The sequence below is a fragment of the Aquarana catesbeiana genome, linkage group LG07 (genome assembly GCF_042186555.1).
Source record: "Aquarana catesbeiana isolate 2022-GZ linkage group LG07, ASM4218655v1, whole genome shotgun sequence".
Classification (NCBI taxonomy): Eukaryota; Metazoa; Chordata; class Amphibia; order Anura; family Ranidae; genus Aquarana; species Aquarana catesbeiana.
Window position 1 is genome coordinate 303,094,541 of NC_133330.1, and position 23,520 is coordinate 303,118,060.

Consider the following 23,520-nt stretch of genomic DNA (forward strand, 5'->3'; position numbering starts at 1 on the left):
AACGTCGCAGTTCTGCTAAAAATCTTAAAAAATAAATAAATAAATGAAAAGTCCATAAATCTATCCCATAGTTTGTAGACGCTATAACTTTTGCACAAACCATTCAATATACGCTTATTGGGATTTTTTTAACCAAAAACATGTAGCAGAATACATATTAGCCTAAATTGCTGAAGAAATTTGATTTTTTGCTGGATATGTTTTATCATCGGTCTTTTTTTGTTTAAAGGGCAAAAAATAAAAATGCAGAGGTGATCAAATACCACCAAAAGAAAGCTCTATTTGTGGGAAAAATAGAACATTAATTTTATTTGAGTACAGTGTCGCATGATTGCGCATTTGTCAGTTAAAGCAACGTAGTGCAGTATCATAAAAAATGGCCTTGTCAGGAAAGAGGTAAAACCTTCCAGAGCTGAAGTGGTTAAATACCACCAAAAGAACACTCTATTTGTGTAAAAAAAAAAAAAAAATATATATATAAATTTCATTTGTGTACAGTGTTGCACGACCACGCAATTACCAGTTAAAATAGCGCAGTACTGAGTAGCAAAAAAATGCCCTGGTTGTGAAGGGGGTTAAACCTTCAGGAGGTCAAGTGGTTAATCGGGCTTATTCAGATAAATAGGGTGAAGACACTCGAAACTGCTTACCTCTAAACTTATCATCAACTGCTAATCTATGACAGTTGATGGTTGTTCAGGAACAAGGAGAGGAATGGGTCATGTCAAATGTGCCTGGGGCAAATGCCCTTTTTGCCCCTTTATTAAAATGACTCTAATGTAGACTGAGGGGACAGAGCCAAGATACATAGCAGTACGGTTTTTAACCCTCTTTCACGATGAACTGAATTTGACCTACTGGTATAGAAGGAACAAGAAGTAATTTAGTGAGACAAGCTGCAACATTATCAGAACGTGCCTGTTATGACTTGGTGTGTACAGATTTCCTATGTATATTAACTAATGCACTAACATCGCTTCTGGTACTGTTGATGACTGAAATGATTAGAGAGATGTAATCGCGGTAATTTTAATATATGCATTTCAGTTATTACACGTTTTTAGTAAAGTATAGCAACATTTTTCATTTCAAAGCATTTTTAGATATTTGGAACAGGACTGAGGTATGGAGGTAATTCTCAGGTTATGTAAAAGTTACATCCGTTGCATAAAATGGAAGATATTACTGAGAGAAAGTTTAAACTGGAATCTGTTTTAACCACTTCAGTACCTGCCTGTATATATCTCTTCCTGCCTAGGCCATTTTTAATTTTTCAGTGCTGTGATAGTTTGACTGACAATTACTCAGTCATTCAATACTTTTTGTGGTATATAATGACCACTGGATGTTTTTATTTTTTACTATATGTATTAACGAAAAAGACAAAATCTTTTGTAAAAAACTGTTTTTCTAACTCATTATATATTGTTATAAATCATATCTACTAAAAAATGCGGCGCTATATTAGTACCTGTAATAAGTAAAATGCCAGGACGCTCTTGCCTAAAGGTGGATAGAATAGGTGATAGTCGCACAGTTTGGGGTAAGGAGTTTCAAAGGATGGAAGAGGTTCTGGAGAAGTCCTGAAGGTGAGCATGAGAGGAGGTAATGAGAGAGCTAGAGAGCAGAAGGTCTTTGAGGACCATAGAGAATGGTTTGGTTGGTATTTTAAGACAAGGTTAGTGATGTAGCTGGTGGCAGAGTTATGGATGGTTTTGTAAGTTTTTGTTGGTATTTTTCATTTTATTCATTGGGTGAGTGAAAGCCAATGGAGGGATTGGTAGAGAGGGGTAGAAGTCACTGAATGGTTGGTAAGGTGGATGAGTCTGGCAGCAGTATTCATGATGGACTGAGGAGGGTATGGGTAAACCATTGAGGAGGGAGTTGCAGTAGTGGAGGGGAAAGATAACCAGGGAGTGAATTAGAAGCTTTGTAGTGTCGTTGGTTAAGAAGCAGCGTATTTTGGAGAAGTTGCAGAGGTTGAGACAGCATGTTTTTGACATGATTTTGATGAAGGGCTGAAAGGAGAGTTCAGAGACCAGGGTTACACCTAATACCCTGACATGTGGGAATGTACTAATAGTTGTGCCATCAATTTTGACAGAGAAATCAGGGGAAATCAGGGGAAGGGGCACATGGAGGAAATATTATGAGCTCAGTTTTTGGTAGACTGAGTTTCAGAAAGTGGTGTGACATCCAGATTGATATTGGTGACCTGAGGGGTAGAAAGATAGATTTGTGTGTCGTCAGCAAAGAAGTCGCTATCAGCTGAGCCAGGGAGGAGGTGTAGATCGAGATTAACAGAAGTCCAAAGACAGAACCTTAGGGCACCCCAACAAAAAAAGGAAAAGGAGAGGAGGTAGAGTTGTAAGTGATACTTAAGCTGAAGGGGGTTTTATGAGGAGGAGGGGTGACCAACTGTATTAAAGGCTACAGAGATGTCCGAGAGTAAGAGTACATTGGTTTTAGCTGTTAGTAAGTCGGTTGTGAGTTTTAGGAGAGCAGTTTCTGTGGAGCGTTGCGGGGAACATGTAGACTGAAGGGGATCAAGAAGGTTTTTCTCAAAGAGATGGCAGCTCAGGCGGTTGTAAGAAAAAGATAGGCTGCAACACCACTCCAGGTGATAGATTAGGCAATTAAGGAGTTTGTAGGTATGGAGATAGGTCTTAGGGTGTTAAGATTGATGACTTCCAGCGAGGGCTTTTATTTAGGTGATTAGTGCATGTTTTATAGCATTCGTCTCCAAACTGCAGCCCTGGGGCCAGATGCGGGCCTTTGCTTGCCTTTATCCAGCCATTGGGGCATTGTTCCTCCCACTGATACTAGGCACTATTCTGCCAACTGATGTCAACAATGGGTGCCATTTCTCCCACTGACACCAACAATGGGGCACTATTCCTCCCACTGGTAACAAATGTGGTGATATTTACTCCCACTAATGCCAGAAAAAATTCCACTACCACTGGCCACAGTCCAGCCCCCTAAAGGCCTAAGGACAATAAGCTGGACTGTTGTTTAGAAAGTTTAGAGACTTGAAGATGTGAGTTAAAGAATGTATGATAGAGCTAGAAGGTGACTGTAATATTTGTGAGGGAACAAGGTCCAGAGGGCAGGTGGTTAGGTGGGCATTAGAAATAAGTTTACTGATTTCCTCTATAGTAGCAGGGTTAAACAAGGGAAGTATTGCGTGTGCAGTGGACATGGAATGTTAGGTGAGGGAGATATCTGTACAGTGGAGATCTCTTCTGAAGTTGTATCTACGTTACTTCTGTTATTTCTGTTATAAGTGATTTGTGATCGCCTGGGTAGTAAGCCAGTTAGTGGTTGGAGGTAATGAAGGACTAAGTAGAGAGTTAAAGATAGAAAAAAGTTGATAGGGACTGCCTGATAGGGTGTTAATGAGAGTGACAAAATGGATTTGATTGGCAGCGTGGAGGCAAGAATTTTATTTTTGGGGGGTAGATTTGTATTGGTTGAATTGCTGCTGGGACAGGAGAGCGGCTTTGTTTTTTGAGACTTCTGGTGAAATTAGTCAGTGTGTCCAGGGAGGATGACAGTGATCTGTTGTAGATAGAAGGGGCTGGGTTGGGGCAGGACAGGGATTAGATTTTGTCATAGAGGCAGTTTGTTGCAAAAAAGAGAAGAGTTAAGGTGGCAAAGGTTTCTACTGGCCCTTTGAAATGGGCTTTCCGATCAGGTCCACCTGTCAGTTTTTCAGGTGGACTTGATTGGACGCTCCATTCACCACTATGGAGTGGCGGATGTCAGCGGTGACGTGTCCACTGACATCCGCCGTTATCCGATCCGATCCTGTTTGTGAAATCAAGACGGATGGTGGTGCTATTTTCCATCCATCTGGAGGATAGGTTTGGATGGGATCTGATGAAAATGGTGGTTCGTTTTCAGCCGATCTCCCCATAGAGGAGAGCAGGGTTCTGACAGGTCAGTCTGCACAGTGAGCGGAGATGGACCTGTCATCCGCCTGCTCAGCGGGGATCAAAGCGGAGTCAGGGCTGACCGCCCGTGTGAAAGAGCCCTTAGGTGGTTGGAGGGAAAGGAGGAGAATGACAAGGAGAGAATGAAGCTAATTAGTGATTTAAAAGGGGTTTATGGAAGGAAAAAACACTGCAAGTAAGCATTTAAAATACTTCAAGAGACAGTACAACATGTGCACATTTTTCAACATATTTCTTAGGTTTGTAGTTTTTAGAGTAATTGGACTTTTTCCAGCTGTTGGTGCTTTGAGTAGTAACAGATACACGTGGCCAAATGTCTGTGAGCACCTGACCATTAAAGCTATATAAGCTTGTTGGACATCACATTCCAAAACCATGGGCATCAATATGTAGTTGCCTCCAGGCTATGACAGCCTCCGCTGTTCTGGGAAGGCTCTAGAAGGCACAAGAATTTTAAGTGTTAACTTGGCCTTAGATGGATCGACTCTCAGCCTGTTCAGCAGGGACTGTCCAATATTCAATCCATCTATGAGCAGGCTGGTTTTACTGAAGTTGATCCATTGATCAAATCAGTACAACCAGCCTGTCAGATTTTTCTTATGCAATCACTGCCGGCAGCTATAACCATTGTGTTCTGCTGGCAGGGAAGTTTCCCCCCTGGCAGAACACAATAGCACTGCAGGAGGCATGCTCCCATCAACACTAACTGATGGGGGAATTGAGCAATTTTCTTTCCTTCCACACGGGTGTATAACCTATGGCCTGCTTAACTGTTAACTGCTTAATTGAGTCTCCCATCATTGATTAGAAAATTGTTTGTTTTTCAAAAAACTTCCAACATGCCCGATCACTCAAATTTGATGGCCACACAAAAATCGTCCATTGCTGCGGTCCACTAATGGTGTAAGATTCAAACGAAAATTCTTAGTTGCGGTTTTCAAAAGAAAATGATTTTGCAATTCGACCGGCTTTAGTCTGCAAAGGACTTGGTAAAACAAACAGTTATTCCTTCAGGGCAGATAAATGTAGAAGTCTGCAAAAAAGTTTGTTAAAAGTCCTCACAACCAGCATAGATCATCTAGAGGGGATGTTTTTTTTTCTCAACCAAAGTGGAATTATACTTTAAAATATTACTAAACCCACAACAGTAAAATCAGTCTGTATATGCAATAAAGCATGCTTGTTATACTCACTGTGGAACCTAAGGGATTAATCCACCGCATTGTGTAAAAAGGCTGTTTGATCCTGTCTTCCCTGATCCTGCCCTTCTTTTACTGTCCCAAATCCATCTCCTAATAGAATAGAGTCTTAGGGGCACTCTGCACATGCTCAGTTTAGTGTCTATTGTTAGAGAGTTGTTTTTTTTTCTTGGGAGGGTGCATGTGATCAGCACAGGGCCAATCAGCACTGTCCAGACAGAGGGTCAGGAGTCATGCAGCCTCATAGGACAGTCAGCGTAGAATGAAAACTCCTCCTACAAGCTTTAACCAGACACTAATAGAAGTCACAAGACTCCTATATATTGCTGATGAGAAAAGGTATTTAGCAGTTTATATTTACTAAAATAATTGCATTTCCGTGTTCTGTGTACTGTGGGAGACCAGATATAGTGAATGCAGGGTCCTGGGTTTAATAACAGTTTAAGTGAACACAGTACCTGTTTTAACCAACTGGAAGGATCACAGGACCATTTCTGCTCCTTGCTTTTGTATATCATACAATCGATTCAGATCAGTAGAGGATTGATGTTGAACTTATCTAACGTGTTAAAATTACTGCAGCATGACTAAAATTTTGCGTATGCAGGGAAAAATGTAAAGGGCACAAACTATACCTAATAAAAAGTCAAACCCTAAGCACAGTAATCTACGAAACCAACCAAGCTACGGAAACCAGAAACGATCTGTTGTTGTTCTGACTATTCCTAGATTTTCGATTGGTTGCTGCAGATAATTGTACGCCACTGCTCCTTCTATTATGAAAGACATATTTCACAATTAAGTACTCCTGACAGCTCTTGACTTTTATTTTAATTGTGTTTATTGCGGGTTTGATGAATATCCCTCTATGGGACTTTTTTCTGAGTGCACCACAGATGGCAATATTTACATGAGCCTGGCCACCGACAAGAGGATCCGGGAAGATGGAGGTAAACATCCTGGAAATGGTATACACAGCATCATGCAATTATTGATAAGGCAACAGATAATGATGTCTTGTTTTATAAACAGTTTTTTGCCAACCTAATTTTCATTGGACAGAAGAGATGATGAAATATAAACTGTTTGAATATCTTCTGCTCAGCAACGTCTAGACCTCAACACCAGAGTCTCCATCAAGTGGAGGGGACATGTAATATTTATCTCTAAAGAAGGACTCTGCTAAGTACTATGTTTAGAATGTTTTTATATCACATAATCCCAATGGCAATCTCGGATAAACATCAAACCATTGGAAAAAATAACCCCACAGCTGAATGAAATCATAACTCACAAAGCATAGTCAGAAGACCCTAGTAGAGGTTCTCAGAATAGACTCTATGGGGTTGATGTACTAAAGGCAAATAGACTGTGCATTTTGCAAAGTGCAGTTGCACTCTGCAAGAGCAGTTGCCCCAGAGCTTAGTAATGAGGAGAAGCTCTGCTGACATCCATCATCCAATCATATGCAAACAAAAATGCTGTTTTTTTTTTTCATTTTCCTTGCATGTGATTGGGTATTCTTTGCAAAGTGAAGCTTTACCTCATTTACTAAACTCTGGAGCAACTGCACTTGCAGAGTACACAGTCTATTTGCCTTTAGTTAATTAACGCCTATAAATCCTTTGTAACTCTATAATATAAACAAGGAGCAGAGGTTGTAAGCACAATTGCAAGGTAAGTATGCATTTGGGAAAGGGGGAGGGGCTTATAATAGCATAGCAAAGATGGGGTGAGAAGAATAAGGGCCGTTTACGGTAGTGCATTACCCTTTCCTTGTATTAAGGCACTCCATTCATTTGAATGAGCTTCCCAATGCAGCAAAAAGGTGCATGCACCAAGTTTAGTAACCCAGCACAACACAATGCATGGCTATGCCTTACCGTGCATTGTGGTGCACTGCAAAGCAGGAGCTTTGGGGTGTAATTCAAAATGAATGGCAATGCACCACATCAACACACGTGTTAATACCGTGCCTCAGACCATTTATTTATCCTTTAATACTTGCAAAGGTTTAGACTCAGGACAAACATGCAGTAAGTGAGATCAGTGTGAGATCAGAAATTCTGATCTACATAATTATGTATACCTTAGCAATGAACTTCTATTTTTCCTCCTTTATGGTTTGGTTATAGCTGATCTCTGGGAATTAGTCAAAAGTGCACTTTTGCAATGGGCCCTACCCCACACTGGAAGGGTTAAATGTTCCTTAAGTCAAGGGGGAGAAGAAGAGAGTAAATTACTTAACTTACCACCGCTCTGGCCAGCTCTGGCGCTCTCCTTCACTACAGAAACCCCCAACACATTTTATATGTTATGGAACTAAGGGAACAGGGAGGAGTTTGGTAGCCCTAACATACCATTGGCTCCCGCTGCTGTCAATCAAAGTCAATGAGCCAATTAGGAGAGAGAGCGGGCAGGGCCAAACTGTGGCTCCATGTCTGAATGGACACAGGGAGCAGCGATTCGGCTCGGGTGCTTGCTGTGGGGGCACTCAACAGGAAGGAGGGGCCAGGAGAGCCGGCGAGGGACCCGAGAAAAGAAGGATCTGTGCAAAACCACTGCACAGAGCAGGTAAGTATAACATGTTTGTTATTTTGAAAGAAAAAAAACAGAGACGAAGGGGAGAAGCAAAGGAAGGCTGCTATCACTGTATCTCAATAACAGATACCAATCTATGTATGTACACGATGTGCAATGCTAACCTCAAATTAAAGAAATGTGATGCAATATGTGTAAAAAGGGCACCACAGTGTTGTGCATTATGCAAAACAGCTAATATATATAATAATGAATGGGCATAAATTAGACCTTGTGATAAAAATGCATACTATAAAAAGTAAATCATATACATAAACCACATAATATATCCAAGACAAAAAATCATGTGTAATACACAATGTGATATAAAAGTGATGACCACTCCTCAATTGGTAAACAATCAATAAAATGAACAAAAAATCCACAAAAAGAGCATGATGATGAAAATAAGTCCTTAAATTTGACTGGTGCAGTATCGGTGAGAAAAATAAATCCTATTAGAATAAAGCCAAATGCACAGAGACTCCACCACTGTGCACACTAAAGCAGCTTACTGGAGCTGCATGACCCTCATACAAAGAGTAGTCAAAAGTGCTTGAGGTATCGGAATAGCACAGACTGACAAAGTGTTCCTTTAGGTCACGGGGGATCCTCCAGCACTCTCCAGATGTATAAATACGATACTTAGGTTATAGGTGGGACCTGATGGGATGTCAGATCTTGGCTTCTTAATAAATCTTGGATATTCCAACAGTGAGAACTCCCTGCCAAGAATCCTGACTCTGCTCCTGTACTCCAGGGAATGTTCCATCCACCTTTGCTTGCTTCAGTATCTCTTGTAGCATTCTTCATCCACAATATAAAATGAATAAAGCAGGAAAAGTGTGAGCCTAGAGCTACTCCTAAGTATTTGACAGCATATTATATTAGGTAATAAGGAAACAGTGGTGGTGGTGGAAATTTGCTGAGGTGTACAGTAGACTTTAGTACTGAAAAAAAATGTTGCTTGAACCGTTTTCTTCTTTGGTGATAAGGCAGCCTTTTTCAACCAGGGTGCCTTCAGGTTTCTTCAGGGGTGCCTTGGCAAAATGTCTAAAATTTGCTCAAACTATATATACAACCCAGCAAGTGGATGAAGCCTGCCTTTTAGTTACACAAAGCCACAGGTTTTCATTGTACAACATTACAACCTTCCAGTCCTAACAATAAAGGCAGAGGCGGCCTGTCATTAAGGGTGCACGGGCGCCGCCCCCTCTATTCTCGCCATCCCCTATATGCAGTGGATAGATTCATGCATAACATGGCCAAATGTCAGGCGATTCTATTGGACTCCTAGCGCTGGGAGGAGGAGAGAGGAGACACAGCAGAAGCTGCTCCAGGAGAGGACACCGGTCACCGGAGCAGCTTTCCCCGAGCCCGCCACTCTCTCACCATACGCATCCAAGGTAAGGTAAGCGGGCGGTGGTGGGGAGGTTGTGGTAGTGCCGCTCCACCGGCAGCTCGGGGAGGGGGGTTGTTTGCCACCCCCCCTCCCCCCCCAAAAAAAACAAACACCACCAGCCACCACTGAATAAAGGATATCATCGGTTGATAAGGAGTAACATCACTGGTTTAAGATGAGGCTCAGGTAAGTTTTAAGGGAGGTGAGGGGGGCTGCTGCACACAGAAGGTTTTTTTGTTTTTTTTGTTTTTTTTTTACCTTAATAAATAGAATGCATTAAGATAAAAAAACCTTCTACCTTCAGAACCATTTTAAGTCCCACAAGGAACAACAATAAACTTAAGATTTTTTTTAATGAAAATCATAACCGTTATCACATGGAAAGAAAATGCCACTGTCCAAGTACGTACACAATCAGTGCCTGCCTTTAAATCAGTGCATACCTGTCGCTCAGTTAACCATTAGAGATATGTAAAGTGACCATAGTCATAGTGCAAGTACGGGAGCATGGACCAAGTGATTTGTTATACCGTTTAACAGTGAAAAATCTGCAGGAACATTAAAGCCAACGGAGCTAGGCCTGGGGCCTGCAACTATGCATCCCACAGCTTTTCAAATCTGCGAGGGGTACCCCTTTGTGGAAAGATGTGGTGCTCTTTAAAGAGTGTAGCAATAACCTAGGCGCCACTCCTCAAAAGGTAGGGGGAAGAGGAGATAACCATTTAGAGGCTTTGCATTTACGTGCCAGAAATATCATTCTGATAAGAGGGGTTCTAACATATGGTGGGAAAACTTTTTCATCTAAAAATCAAGGCAATAATTTGATGGACTGTGTATTTTCATGGACTGTGTACAACACCTTAATATGACCTTTAAAGTAATTGTAAAGGCTTTTTTTTTTTAAATAACAATACTTACCTCCTCTGTGCAGTTGGTTTGGCACAGAGCAGCCCGGATCCTCCTCTTCTCGGGTCCCTCTTTGCTGCTCCTAGCCCCTCCCTCCTTTGAGTGCCCCTCAGCCAGCGGCTTGCTACAGGGGGCACCCAAGCCGAGTCAGAGCTCCATGTATCCATTCAGATGGAGCCCTGCCCTGGCCCCGCCCCCTCTCCCCCCTGATTGGCTAACTGACTTTGATTGACAGCCGCGGGAGCCAATGCCGCCGCTGCTCTTTCTCAGGCAGTCAGGAGGAGTGTACTGGATGGCTGAGGGGATCGTGGACATTGCTGGAGAGAGAAGGAGCACAGGTAGGTAATTGGGGGGGTTCTGGGGGGGCTGCTACACACAGAAGGCTTTTTATCTCAATACACAGAATGCATTAAGATAAAAAAACCCTCTGCCTTTATAACTCCTTTAATGCATTACCTAGAATACTAATATAGAGAAGCTTCTTTCATTTCATCTTAGATAATTTTTGTGTAAAAATCTACATATCTGTACCTGTAAAAAAAAATTAAAAATCTACATGTTTGGATTTTTTTCTTATACATTCGATAAGTAGCTAGAATATTTTTTTTAAATGGCGGTAAACATATTGGGCCTTGCTTATAAAACTATGCATACAAATTAGTAATTATTGACTTTTCTCTTTATTGTAGGCATACAGACCGATCAACAGTTACATCGTGGAGAGAGAGGGTCAATATCATCAAGGCCAGTGACAGCCAGCCCATTGACAGCCGTTCCAGAAGGTCAAGGTCTTCAATTGGCAGAGTCTGGGGTTGTTCTCAAAGGAGATACAGTCATCGAATATCTTCTAGACAATGATATTCTTTCAAAATTCAGACTCCCATTTTACTTATTAATCAGTCTTCGTTCGGACAAATCAAACAATGCTTTTCTTTTCAGTATTAGAAATAAAAGTAGGCTTTGTTTTGGTGTCCAATTGCTGCCGAGAAAGGTAGTTGTACATACGGGAGGAAAACAGTCTGTTACATTTGACTATTCAGTTCAAGATGGACAGTGGCACAATTTTACCATCGGTGTTGGAGCCAAGTCCATATCCTTGTTTGCAGAATGTGGAAAGAAGTACTTTAGCAAGGAGTCTGTATTTGATATACAGACACTTAGTCCAGGCAGCACGTTTACTTTAGGAAGGATGGCACCTCAATCTGTTCCGTTCGAAGGAGCAATATGCCAACTCGAGATTATGCCTTCCGCAGAAGCATCTGCCAATTATTGTCTTTATGTGCGGAAGCAATGTCGTCACGCTGATACGTATCGATCTCAGCCTGAAGACCTAGGGCAACCATTCTCATCTGCACATGGGGGGAATAATGTAAATACAAAGGATGAAACAAAGTCTACATCAGCCGCTGACAAACAACCGGATCTGTTAACAAATGTTACCTCACTACATTGGCAGCAACATGACCCCCTTAAGAATCTTTCAATGGGCCATGATGAATCATCGTATGAAGTTGCCATTGATGAATCAAGAAATAACAAAATATCTAATAGTAAAGTCCAACAAATGAACCATGGGAAACCAGTAGAGACCTTGACAAAGTATAGGAATTTTTCTCTGAATGCTACAACATCGTTAGAAACATTGGCATATGAAAAAACATGGAACAGCACCCAGAAGCAAATAACAAAAGAACTACAGGAAGGAGGAATGGAATTTGTGAAGATCTATAACAGAACGTTGTATCAGGAAGGGAGTGACACACACAATGAATACGATCTCTGGGAGGATCCTGACATTGATGAAGGAGATAACTATGAGACTGGAAACAGCTATGAAATTGACATGGAGAACTATGACTACGACTATGAGGAGTTGAATACGCTGTTTGACATGGATCATTTGAATGGAGATAAAGGGGACCCAGGGCCTCCAGTAAGTACACTATTTTTATTACTATACAGGATTTATATAGCGCCAACAGTTTGCACAGCACTTTACAATATAAAAGGGAGACAGTACAGTAACAATACAATTCAATACAAGAGATTTAGGAAGGCCCTGTTCCTGGGAGCTTACGATTTATTAAATCAACTCATTTTTTAAATAGTTGTACCTGCAAGAGAAGAGACTTTATATTATCCTGTCCTGTCACCCATTTTTATGATCATCACTGTGTTCAAGAACTTGAGTCCATCTGAAGAATCAACACTTTCCATTGACCACATTACCACAATGTACTGTAGGTACGTCGTAAGGAACCACAGACTGCAGTTATGGGCCCAGCATGGGCATACCCAGAAATGTGTCAGATATGTCAGAGCCTTTGGTCTGCATGACCATACCTCCCAACTTTTGAAATGGAAACAAGGGGTGCCTATTATTTTTATTTTTTATTTATTTCAGGTACTTATATAGCGCCGTCATTTTAGGCAGTGCTTTACATATACATTGTACATTCACATCAGTCCCTACCATCATTGAGCTTACAACCTAAGGTCCCTAATACACATTCATACATATACTAGGGCCAATTTAGACAGGATCTGATTAACCTACCAGCATGGAAACCCACGCAGGCACAGGGAGAATATTCAAACTCCAGGCAGATGGTGTTGTGGTCAGGATTCGAACCAGCGACCCTTTTTGCTGCTAAGTGAAAGTGCTAACCACTAGACCACTGTGCTGCCCAACATAACAAAAGTATGTAGGCATAGGAATCACCCCATGCCCTTAAAGGAGCATTATACTAAAAATAAAGATTATATAGTTTTTTCAGGGTCGATACCGATTATTGCCTGCCTTTCAGGCCGATAGCCAATAACAGGTGCCGATATTCTGTACATTTAGTAGTTTCCTCTGCCCCCACACACACACACACACACACACCAGTGTATAGGTACAACTCTCCTACCTTACACGGGTGTACAGCAGAGCAGAGATCAGCCGGTTTCACAGTACTGAATGGAGGCGGGAGCTGCCGGAGTTAACTTTTCACACTACCAGGCTGGTGATTGGTTGCTAGAATCGCCTGGCAACCAATCACTTACTGTTTAATGTGAAAAGTTAACTCCAGCAGCTCCCGCCCCCATCCAGCCCTGTGATACCGGCCACTGTCCAGTGAAGGGGAGAGCGGCGAAGGCTTAGGAATTGGCAATACAGGGCTGCCTGTGATCTATCCGTCGGCTGCCCATGACCCCCGTTCTAGCTAGTGTCGAGCGCAGGAGCCCATTCGGCACACCGCTGCGACTCTGCAAGCCTATGGCACAGGTGATCTGTGACCCACAATCACAGACTGTGAGCAATGTGAGCCGGCCTTGGCCCACCGGGCAAATGACCAATATTGATAACATCGGTAAGTTTCTGACCGATACTGATTATTTGAAAAACTATGAATATCGGCCCTAAGAATCGTCCACTCCGATAATCGGTCAACCTCTACCTTCTAACTTCCTGTACACTGAAATGATATCTCAAAGAATCATATTATTTTACTCAGCTACCTTACAAAGAATGCCCACCACTATATGTAAAATAGGGGAGCAGCCTAGAGTGACAACCATTGCCCCCTCCATATATACAGTACAGTAAGGGAGAGTAGCCACACTGGGATAGGAAGTTTTTTAGTAGCAGGATCACCAGGTGAAATTAAAGGGAAAAAGGCCTGAAAAAAGGAAACGAGTCAACCAACACATACTGTATAAGGGGTTATAAACTACAATATATAACACTTTGGAGATTAGATATGCTGTAAATCAGCAACAGAGTCACTTTAACCTAATGCTAGTGGAAACAATTTTGAAATGTTTAATATGTGACAAGGTGCTGGCTTCTGTTCAATGTAGCATCATTATTGGCTCCACAAAGAGATAGTAATTTTTTTTTTTTTAGTTCAGATGTCTCATATCTCCATGCAGTTGTGCCAAGTATTTCAAGAGGCAGTGGAGCATTTTTCATTCTTAATTTATGAAGCTCAGATTAAAGAGAGTGGATAGCGCCAGCTCTACACTATACACTTCTCTGACACAGATTTGTCATCTCGGGGAATGTGTGAAATTATTACTATAATGAACTGCAGAACAAACAATGACTCATACAGTCCAACACCTCCTTTCTGCCCCTTCCCTTTTTATAATTATCATTGGGGTGGCCTTGTTTTCGGGCTGCTTTAGAGAGAGCCTGCCAAATTTTCAAAATAGTTTTTTCTCACAAATGAAGGTGCCAAAATCTCCACAATGTAAAATTGTACAGCGTTAAATGTATAAAGCTGATAGATATTAGATAAATTACACATCAGAGACCCTTTGCTGTTACGTGCATTCCTGAATCACGACCTGTTTGGCTTTACCCCTCATCACCTCATAATGTTCTCCATCCTGGAAGCTTCATCCTAAAGCCATAAAAATTAATCCCACTTTAAGTCCCTTTTCTAAAAAAAAAAAAAAGTATTGCTACGGTTCTACAAGCTTTTACAAAACAAGGGTAGTAGGCCTTTGAATGGTCATAATTTACAGTATGACAGATTTAGGCAACCTGCCCGCCAATAAGATAAACACATTCCAAACTAGAGAGTGAGGCTCATTTAGGGTAAATAATAACTTCAGATACGATCCGAATCCTGCAAGAATTGTCACCTTTTAATTGTTGAGAGGTGGGCATGGACATTTTTTTTTTGCCCGTAGTGCTTGCTTTGAGCTCTGATTACTCTGATTACTCTTGCAACAAAGCTCAATGCTAAACTCTATCCAAACAGACTTTGCTTTTAGTTTTAGATATAGTAGGGAAGGGTTAGGACCGCTTTCAACTTTTTATTGCTGCCTATATCTCCATTTGGTAGACAATGGGGTTGATTTACTAAAGGGAAATCCACTCTGCACTACAAGTGCACTTGAAAGTCCACTTGGAAGTGCAGTCGCTGTAAATCTGAGGGGAAGATCTAAAATGAAGGGAAGCTCTGCTGATTTTATCATCCAATCATGTGCAAGCAAAAATTATGTTTTTTATTTTCCTGGCATGTCCCCCTCAGATCTACAATGACTGCACTTCCAAGTGCACTTGAAGTGCAAAGTGGATTTTCCTTTAATAAATAAACCCCATTGTTTCACTTTCTTTAACATAACAGAACTGTGGAAAACCATCTCCAATCCAGGCCATACGATGGGTACCAGATAGAACATGAAATGACAGGAAATCCCACCATCACGAGTGTAGACAGCCATAAAACATTATGGTGGGGGAGGTTTGGAACCTCTGTCAGAATTTTATAGCTATTTGTGTCCCCTGAGGGTGACTTTCATTTAGTTTTTGGCTAGGTGACAGGAGTCAGACAGAATAGGAAGGGATGTAGAATGCGTTCTGTGGGCAAAATGACAATATTTTATATATATATATATGTAAATATTTTAAATTGGAAAAAAAATCCAACCCATTTCCACTACTAGGGGGACTAAGAAAAGGGAAATTAGCCAGAGTTGGGCTTTAAAGCACAATTGCACCCCCCCCCCCCAGGCTAAACTACTAGACCTTCCCTAGATGCATGCATACCTCCCAAGCCTGTGCAATAGTTCCTCATAAGCATCTGGGGAGGGTGGAGTAGTTTGAGGCTGAGTTTGCCTTTTCCAGAAAATAACCTGTAGTGAAGAGTGAAGGGGCCCAGTAGGTAATAAAAAACTGTGCAGTTTTGTAAATGTTCATCAATTTTATTTTCATACCTGTAGGCCATTTGGTCTACCCTAGAAGCCTGTCCAAAAAACTCCCAGCTTGCAATCCCCATGTCCTGCCCTGTTACTAGGATATATAATCCATTTGTTTTTAGTCCTGTAATGCTAGGAACGAGTGTCCAGTAGTCTTCACATCCAAACAACATAGCAGCAAGTAGTGAGTACCGAGGACTTTTTTGTGTGAGGCTCCCACTGTGGCCCATATGGCCTACAGGTGTGGCAATGAAATTATTGAACATTTTACAAAGCTGCACAATCTGTTTTTAACATCTAATGGGGCCCTTTTACTAAATAGGGTTATTTCTGGAAAAGGTGAACTTAGCCTTTAAGTTGGGCCCCGTATCCTTTCGGTAATGTGAATGCCTTCATCTGCAGTGTCACCTCCTTCATTATAGGGCTCAGTGGAATTAGTAGTTTTCACTATTCCCTTTCCTAAGAGTGGAGGAAAGAGCCTACATTGTGACTTTGTGCCTACATACTAACAGTTTATACATCAAATGTTGATTGTATGAACTCCTACAATTGAAAATAAGCACTGTGGATTTGGTTATCTTCATAAGTACCCCAGATTTTAACATTGTTGTTTTAAATCTAATTCTGGAACACATAAAAATATACCAGTCAGAGTAACAATTGCCAGTACAGGTAATGTCACGCTAAGGGCTGCAGAGATAAAGGACATGATGAAATAGTGTTGATCCTCAATGTCAACAGTGATAGGTGTGAACACTGTACCACTAGTGACAGGCCATAAAGCAATTATCATTATATCTATCATTATATCTGAACAGGCAGCAAGTCAAAACAGTCTGAGTTTTGGCAATTGAAATACAGGCAGAAAGCTGAAAGCAGGGGGAAGACAGATAAATAACAGGAACCATGGAAGCAGGGCAGAGGTCAGGAGAATGAAGCTGATGGTACAGAAGGTGAAAGCCAAAACCTCTAGAAGACCAAGCCTAGAAACAGAAAACAGAGGTGCAGAAATTCTAGGTACATTCTAGGTTCATAAAAGATATGCTCTTTTGCATTATTTATTTTATTATTGTGAGCTGCACAATTGACAAGGTTACAGTTTGCAAGTTAGAACCCATGCTTTTCTCACTCTTGGATGGAGCAGCAGTTTGTAACGCCTAGATCGGCCATTCTCAAACAGAGTTCCGTGGAACCCTAGGGTTCCTTAGGAGGTGGCTAAGGGTTCCTTGAACTGTTGCTAATTGACCTCCCATCTGATGATGTTTATATAGTTCCAGTTCCAACACCACTTGGCAGAGCTATCAACTTGACTGCAGGAGTGGTGATCTGACTACCACTGTAACGGAAGAACATTCTTCCCACTTATCACCAATATAAGCCAACTTTTCCCATTGACTTCCAATAGACTAGTGTTATTTGGAGTTGCCTGAGACCTGAAAATTATTTCAAAGGGTTCTTCTGGAGTAGAATGGTTGAGAAAAGTTGGCTTAGGTGGTTGCCTGAAAACCACTGATCTGAAACACTGCAAAAGTTATTTTTCCAATAAAGGCAGGTAAATATGGAAAAAACTTGTATGTTATGGGAAGCTCAAGTCACGCAGTATTTGCACCTGTACTTTAGCTCTCAAACCAATCATTGTTTCTGTCTTTGAGAGCTGTGGATAAATACTGAATTTTTCTGGTGATTTGTGAAGGCAGATAAAATACAAGTTCAGCATGTGCCTAGCAGAGAAGAATGTATATGCAGAGACATAGCTCTAAGCTATATATCAGTATGGAATATGCAGGGGGATTGTGACTAATATCCTGTGTCTGCTGCTTGCATGACACCTGAATCAGGCTGTCTGCCAACACCAAACCTACCCCCTCTCATTGAAGGGAACCTGGACTGAGAAAATCCATTGGCTGGCATTACTGAACCCTCTTTTAGAAAATGCTAGTTGTTAGGCTGTTATATTGATTCAATGGCCCCAGTCACTTTTTGAATCACTTACTCAAAAGACTACACTTTTTATACAATGTATTTTTGCTGAAGTTTAGGTATGGAAATGTTTACAGTTAAATGACTCAGCTTGGACCAATATATAAGCATGTATGTGCTGTGGGATCCCAGTGTAAGCTGGAAATCACTGTAGTAGATACCAATATATGGTGATTGCCGCTGGCTTCCCGGTCCCTTGCTGAGTGGCTGACCTGCTGCTTGTTGAACACAGGAGGCTGCCTGCTCAGCATGGGCGCCATTCAGAGAACACTTTGCATTGTCTCATTGCATGCAAAGTGTCCTCTGATTGGATGAGGTTGAGATCATGACATGACTGCCCCGTATCTCCACCTTTTCCAATCAGAGAAAGCTTTGTATCCATTGAGAAATTGCAAACTGTTACCCAGATGACAGCCGTGCCAATTGAGTGGACTTCTGTGTTCCAAATGCAGCAGGGCAAACAAAACCAAAGAAAACTCCCAGCTCAACTTACCGACCAGCCTGCAACCAACCAAATGATTCTGTGTAACAGTATGCATTCAAAAATGGGATTAGTTTGCACACACATTTGCAAATACATGCGTAAGCTGTGGAGCCACTACACGGCACACCAGTATTATCTGCAGTCCTAACTCTATACATTTTTGAGAGCCTCTACAGTGGAAGAAAATGCATTATAATGGATAGATAGAGGGCAGATGAGTCTGGAGGGAGCCCACCCCTCCTTAAAGGCACAGGGGTGCAATGGACACCCAGCATTTAGCACAATGGCAGCAAAGGTGTCTAGTGCGTCCTTTCACCAATATTTCAACAGTACAAACAAATGACCACTGCCCTTACATATAACTGAACTTTGCAGCAAGGAGCACATGGAAGGGCGACGTATTTCAAACAAAACTAAAGAAATTGCCTAGCTCAACTTACTGACCTGCCTGCAATCAACCAAATTATCCTGTCTAACAGTATGTGTTAAAAACAGGGGTTTAGTCTGCACACATTTGCAAATACATGCATAAGCTGCAGAGCCACTACATGGCACCCCAGTGCCGATAAGTTGAGTCAGGAAATTTCCTTGATTTTGTTTGACATGTGTTGCCCTTCCATGGGCTCCTTGCTGCAAAGGCCAGTTATAGGTGGGGCAGTGGCCATTTGTTAGTACAATGCAGCAGTGCAGCTGCTCAGAACAGGACCCAGAAGCTTGTCGAAATCACTAGAGTAGCAGTGCCTACTACAGTCATTTCCAGCTTCCATGGGGATCTCACAGGTGTGGCACATACATACTTACCTTGGTCCAAGCTGGACCAATATAACTATGTAGAAAATGCCATTGCTAAATTTCATCTTTAATAATTTGGTGCTCTAAAGTCCCTTGTTTTGCATAATATGGTTATGATAGGTTAAGGCCTACTTCACATGGTTGATTACATGCATACACCGAATTCCAGGGGCAAGAATCAGTGGATTTTTGAGGCTGGGATGACAGGCGTATGCGAACAGCAGTGGCCGCTCAGCCTGTACAAAGCAATGACAGGCTGAGAAGATCCTATGCTGTTCACATGTATCTTCACAACCAGCAGTTACATGCAGTTAGGGATGGATGTCCGAGCCTGGACGTGCCAGGGTCACTCATCTGTCCCTAACCGCATTTAACTGCTGAGTGTGCAGATACATGCGAACAGAGACTGCTTGCAGCGCTGTCATTGCTTTGTATAGGCTGATCGGCCACTGTTGTTCATATACACCTCTCATCACAACCACAAGAATCTGCTGATTCTTACTTCTGAATTCCAGTGTATGCATGTAATCACCCGTGTAAAGGAAGTCATAGGAATCTGATACCTGGATTAAACTACAGTACATTTATATTACTTTACTGCTGTTATAAACAAAACAAAAAAACTTCCATTTTCCTTCAGAAAATGCTAGTTGCCTGTCTGTCTCTGGTTTCAGAACAAGCCTGAGGCAGATGAAGCCACAGCAGCTAATCTGCATACTTGTTCGAAGTCAGTGATTTTGGAAAAGCCGGGTACCAACTTGACAGTCAGACAAGCACATAAAGTTATGAGTCAGATAGGGCTGGCTATGGAATGTGTCTGGACCTGACACATGACCGTGTGTAAAGTATAGGGAGATGGTGGGAGAGGTGGCTGTCCTCGCTCTACTCTCCCCAGACCTGCCATAGTGGTGCACACCATGCACAACATGAATAATTCTGAACCATTTTCTGAAGTGTCAGGTTTGTGATAGTGACCACTTTCTTCCTCGTCATTGTCTGCTTCAATGGTGTTGAACTTCCATTCTCGAGGTCTTCCGAGGGCATGTTTTTTTAAATCTTCCTAAAGATCTCTAGATGAAATCATTTGCAATGTCTTCATGAGTTATTATTTAAAGCTGAACCCTTGGCAGCTATGGATAGATTACCTATCATTAAAGCCTGACCTAAAATAATTTTTTAAACTCCAGAAGGTTTATTGCTGTGTCAGACTCCTCTGGTCAGATTTCCCTCTGTCTCCCAGTGACTCCCCTTTGACACCAGGAGAAAAAAATTATGGGAATGGGATCACTGGAAGACAGGAAAAATATACATAAAAGAGGTTCTATTCTTTAAAAAAAAATAAAAAATAGAAAATGTGTTTTCTTTGTCATCGCTACATTGGAGACATTTAGCACTAGCCTTCCCGGGACTGATTGGCTGCAGCCACTGATTGCAAAAATTGTCCAACATGTCCTTTTGACAGAAGTCATTTAAACAATCTATTTTTGTTGAGCGGGGGAGCCCTCACACTGATCAAAACTTGGCTGGTCGCCTCTGGACTAGTTGAATTTTGATTAGTGTTTGGCAAGCTTTAAAGACTCTCCAAGTAGAGAAAAGTACCTGTTCAGCTGCCAAAAATTCACTTAGCTCCTAAACCCTGCAGTGGGCTGACGAGACACAAAATTATTGTTGACTGAGTGGTGCCAGCCCTGCCCAGCATCTTTTTGATTACCAAACACAAGCCACACTCAGATCTGTACAACATAAATACTAATCATTATGTAGTCCAAAATAAGAACTAGAGGGACTGATTGATATAACACACGTAGTATGCAAAGGTCAAGGGACAGGTCTGATTTCTGGCAAGGTTAACAAACAGTGAGCAAATAAAAGAAGTTCATACTTAGGATTTCCATACTCATTATTGAAGCTAGTGTAAGTACCAGAATCTGTCTTGATTTTTGCCTCCTCTGATCCACTCTACAATAAAGCTTATACTGGGAGAGGAAGGGGGGAGCTCTAGGAGGGAATTGTGCTCTGCTGCATACACATGTGATGACAGGGAACATGCTGACAGGAGGAAAGAGAAAATATAAGGATGACCTAATCAGTGTGCTGCTTCTCCAGTTAATAGGTTGAGGGCATATTCTTGACCATGCCGTTCTGCTGTGGCTGCAGTTCAGGTCAAGAACCTGGCTCTGCTGTTCTGCAGGATGGTCTGGATTACAGAACAGACTGTATAAAGTTAAATATTATTTGGCAGGCAAAACAGTTACCATATACAATATATTGTCAAAAGTATTGGCATGCCTGCCTTTCCACGCACATGAACTTTAATGGCATCCCAGTTTTAGTCCGTAGGGTTCAATATTGAGTTGGCCCACTCTTTGCAGCTATAACAGCTTTAACTCTTCTAGGAAAGCTGTCCACAAGGTATAGGAGTGTGTCTATGGGAATGTTTGACCATTCTTCCTGAAGCGCATTTGTGAGGTCAGGCACTGATTTTGGACGAGAAGGCCTGGCTCGCAGCCTCCGCTTTAATTCATCCCAAAGTTGTTCTATCGGTTGAGTCAAATTCCTCCACCCCAAACTCGCTCATCCATGTCTTTATGGACCTTGCTTTGTGCATTGGTGCACAGTCATGTTGGAACAGGAAGGGGCCATCCCAAAACTGTCTTGGTATGCTAAAGCCTTAATAGTTCCCTTCACTGGAATTAAAGGGCCAAGCCCCACCCCAGAAAAACAACCCCACACCATAATCCCCCCTCCACCAAACTTTACACTTGGCACAATGCAGTCAGGGAAGTACTGGCAACCACCAAACCAAGACATGTCCATTGGATTGCCAGACAGAGAACCGTGATTCCTCACTCCAGAGAACACATCTCCACTGCTCTAGAGTCCGGTGGCGGTGTGCTTAACGCCACTGCATTCAACCGCTCTTCATTGCACTTGGTGATGTAAGGCTTGGATGCAGCTGCTCAGCAATGGAAACCCATTTCATGAAGCTCTCTATGCACTGTTGTTGTGCTAATCTGAAGGCCGCGAGAAGTTTGGAGGTGTGAGCTTCAGCATGCATTGACCCTGCTCTGTCATTTTACGTGGCCTACCACTTTGTGGCTGAGTTGCTATTGTTCCCAGTTACTTCCACTTTGTTATAATACCACTTACAATTGACCATGGAAAATTTAGTAGCAAGGAAATTTCACGGATGGAGTTATTGCACAGGTGGCAACCTATCCCAGTACCATGCTTGAATTCAATGAGCTCCTGAGAGTGACCCATTCTTTCACAAATGTTTGTACAAGCAGTCTGCATGCCTAGGTGCTTGATTTACACCTGTGACCATGGAGGTGTTAGGAACACTTAAATCCACTGATTTGGAGGGGTGTCCCAATACTTTTGGCAATATAGTGTATGTATTTCAGCATTGATTAGGTGCTTGGGTGGAATTTAGCTATAGAATTGGTGCCTCCACATGGTGGTAGAGAAAACCTGAACTGTTTGTGAACATTCAAGGTTAGAGCTGTTGAAGCAGAAAACCAGTAAACAGGCATTTGAGAGTTGGGAACAAAAGTGCACTTTTTTTAAATGCCACAAAACAAAATGGTAAACCAGGACAGAACCCAGGTACATATGCAGCCGAAGAGAGAGGTCTGTATTAAATTGATTCTGTATCCCACTGCAATACTAATCCTATGGTTTTTTTAAAATCTCAATATCAGCATGTTTTTAAGCTGAATTTTAGGCAGATTTCAAAGACAAAAATTGATGCAGCTCCATATTTGTTTATTATATCATTAAAAGAGAAGTTTGGGTTTTAAAAACAATAAACATTTATAATCACCTAGGTGCATGCAGCATCAATCCCATGCTGCATCTGTCCCCTGCCAGCTCTAGAACCAAGACCTGAGCGATCAAACACCGTTGATCACTCAGTTCTTGGTCTTCAGGCTGCAGAGAGCTGGTAACTGTCAGCTCTGCCCCTCCAGCAATCACTGGAGCACTGGGCTGTGGAGAGTCTGAACCAGCTTCCGGTTCAAGCATCTGGGTGGATCCCAACTATATGTTTGGGATCTTTTCAGAGCCTAGACTGGCTCTGTGACATCTGGCAACGGTGGGTTTTAGCCTGCTGTTGGCTGAAAATGGGTCACAGGAGCACAGAATGAACTGCACTCTTGTGATCCCCAGGGGTACTGCCAAAAGAGCTTTGGCTATACTTTTCCTTTAAATATATTTTTAAATGGAACTAGTGTAAGTATCTGAATTTAGATTAGTTTCAGCCTCTTGCACAGAATAGTCAGACTAGGAGAGGGAGACGCAGCACAAGGAGCCAATCAGTTTGTCTGCAGTGCCTATACCGGACAAACTGAGGGCAAAGGGCAGTATAGCTGACAGGCATTTAGAAGGTTCTACTGCCCTGTTTTTTTTTATTTATTTTCATTGCTGACTTTACATTGTGGGGCTGTGTTTGGCTCACAGTTGCAAAGTGGCCCCATTATATTCAATATGCAAGATAGATAGATGGTACTGTCTGTCAAACACTGCACC

The 23,520-nt window shown here is 41.9% G+C and overlaps 1 protein-coding gene across 1 annotated transcript in view; it reads left to right on the top strand.

Moving 5' to 3' along the window:
• The window catches only part of COL24A1 (collagen type XXIV alpha 1 chain), a 418,688-nt gene that overhangs the window by 91,500 nt on the left and 303,668 nt on the right, over positions 1–23,520 (top strand). The window contains exon 3 of the mRNA XM_073593602.1: positions 10,733–11,976. Coding sequence (XP_073449703.1) covers positions 10,733–11,976 — 1,244 coding nt within the window. The remainder of the gene's footprint in view (positions 1–10,732; positions 11,977–23,520) is intronic.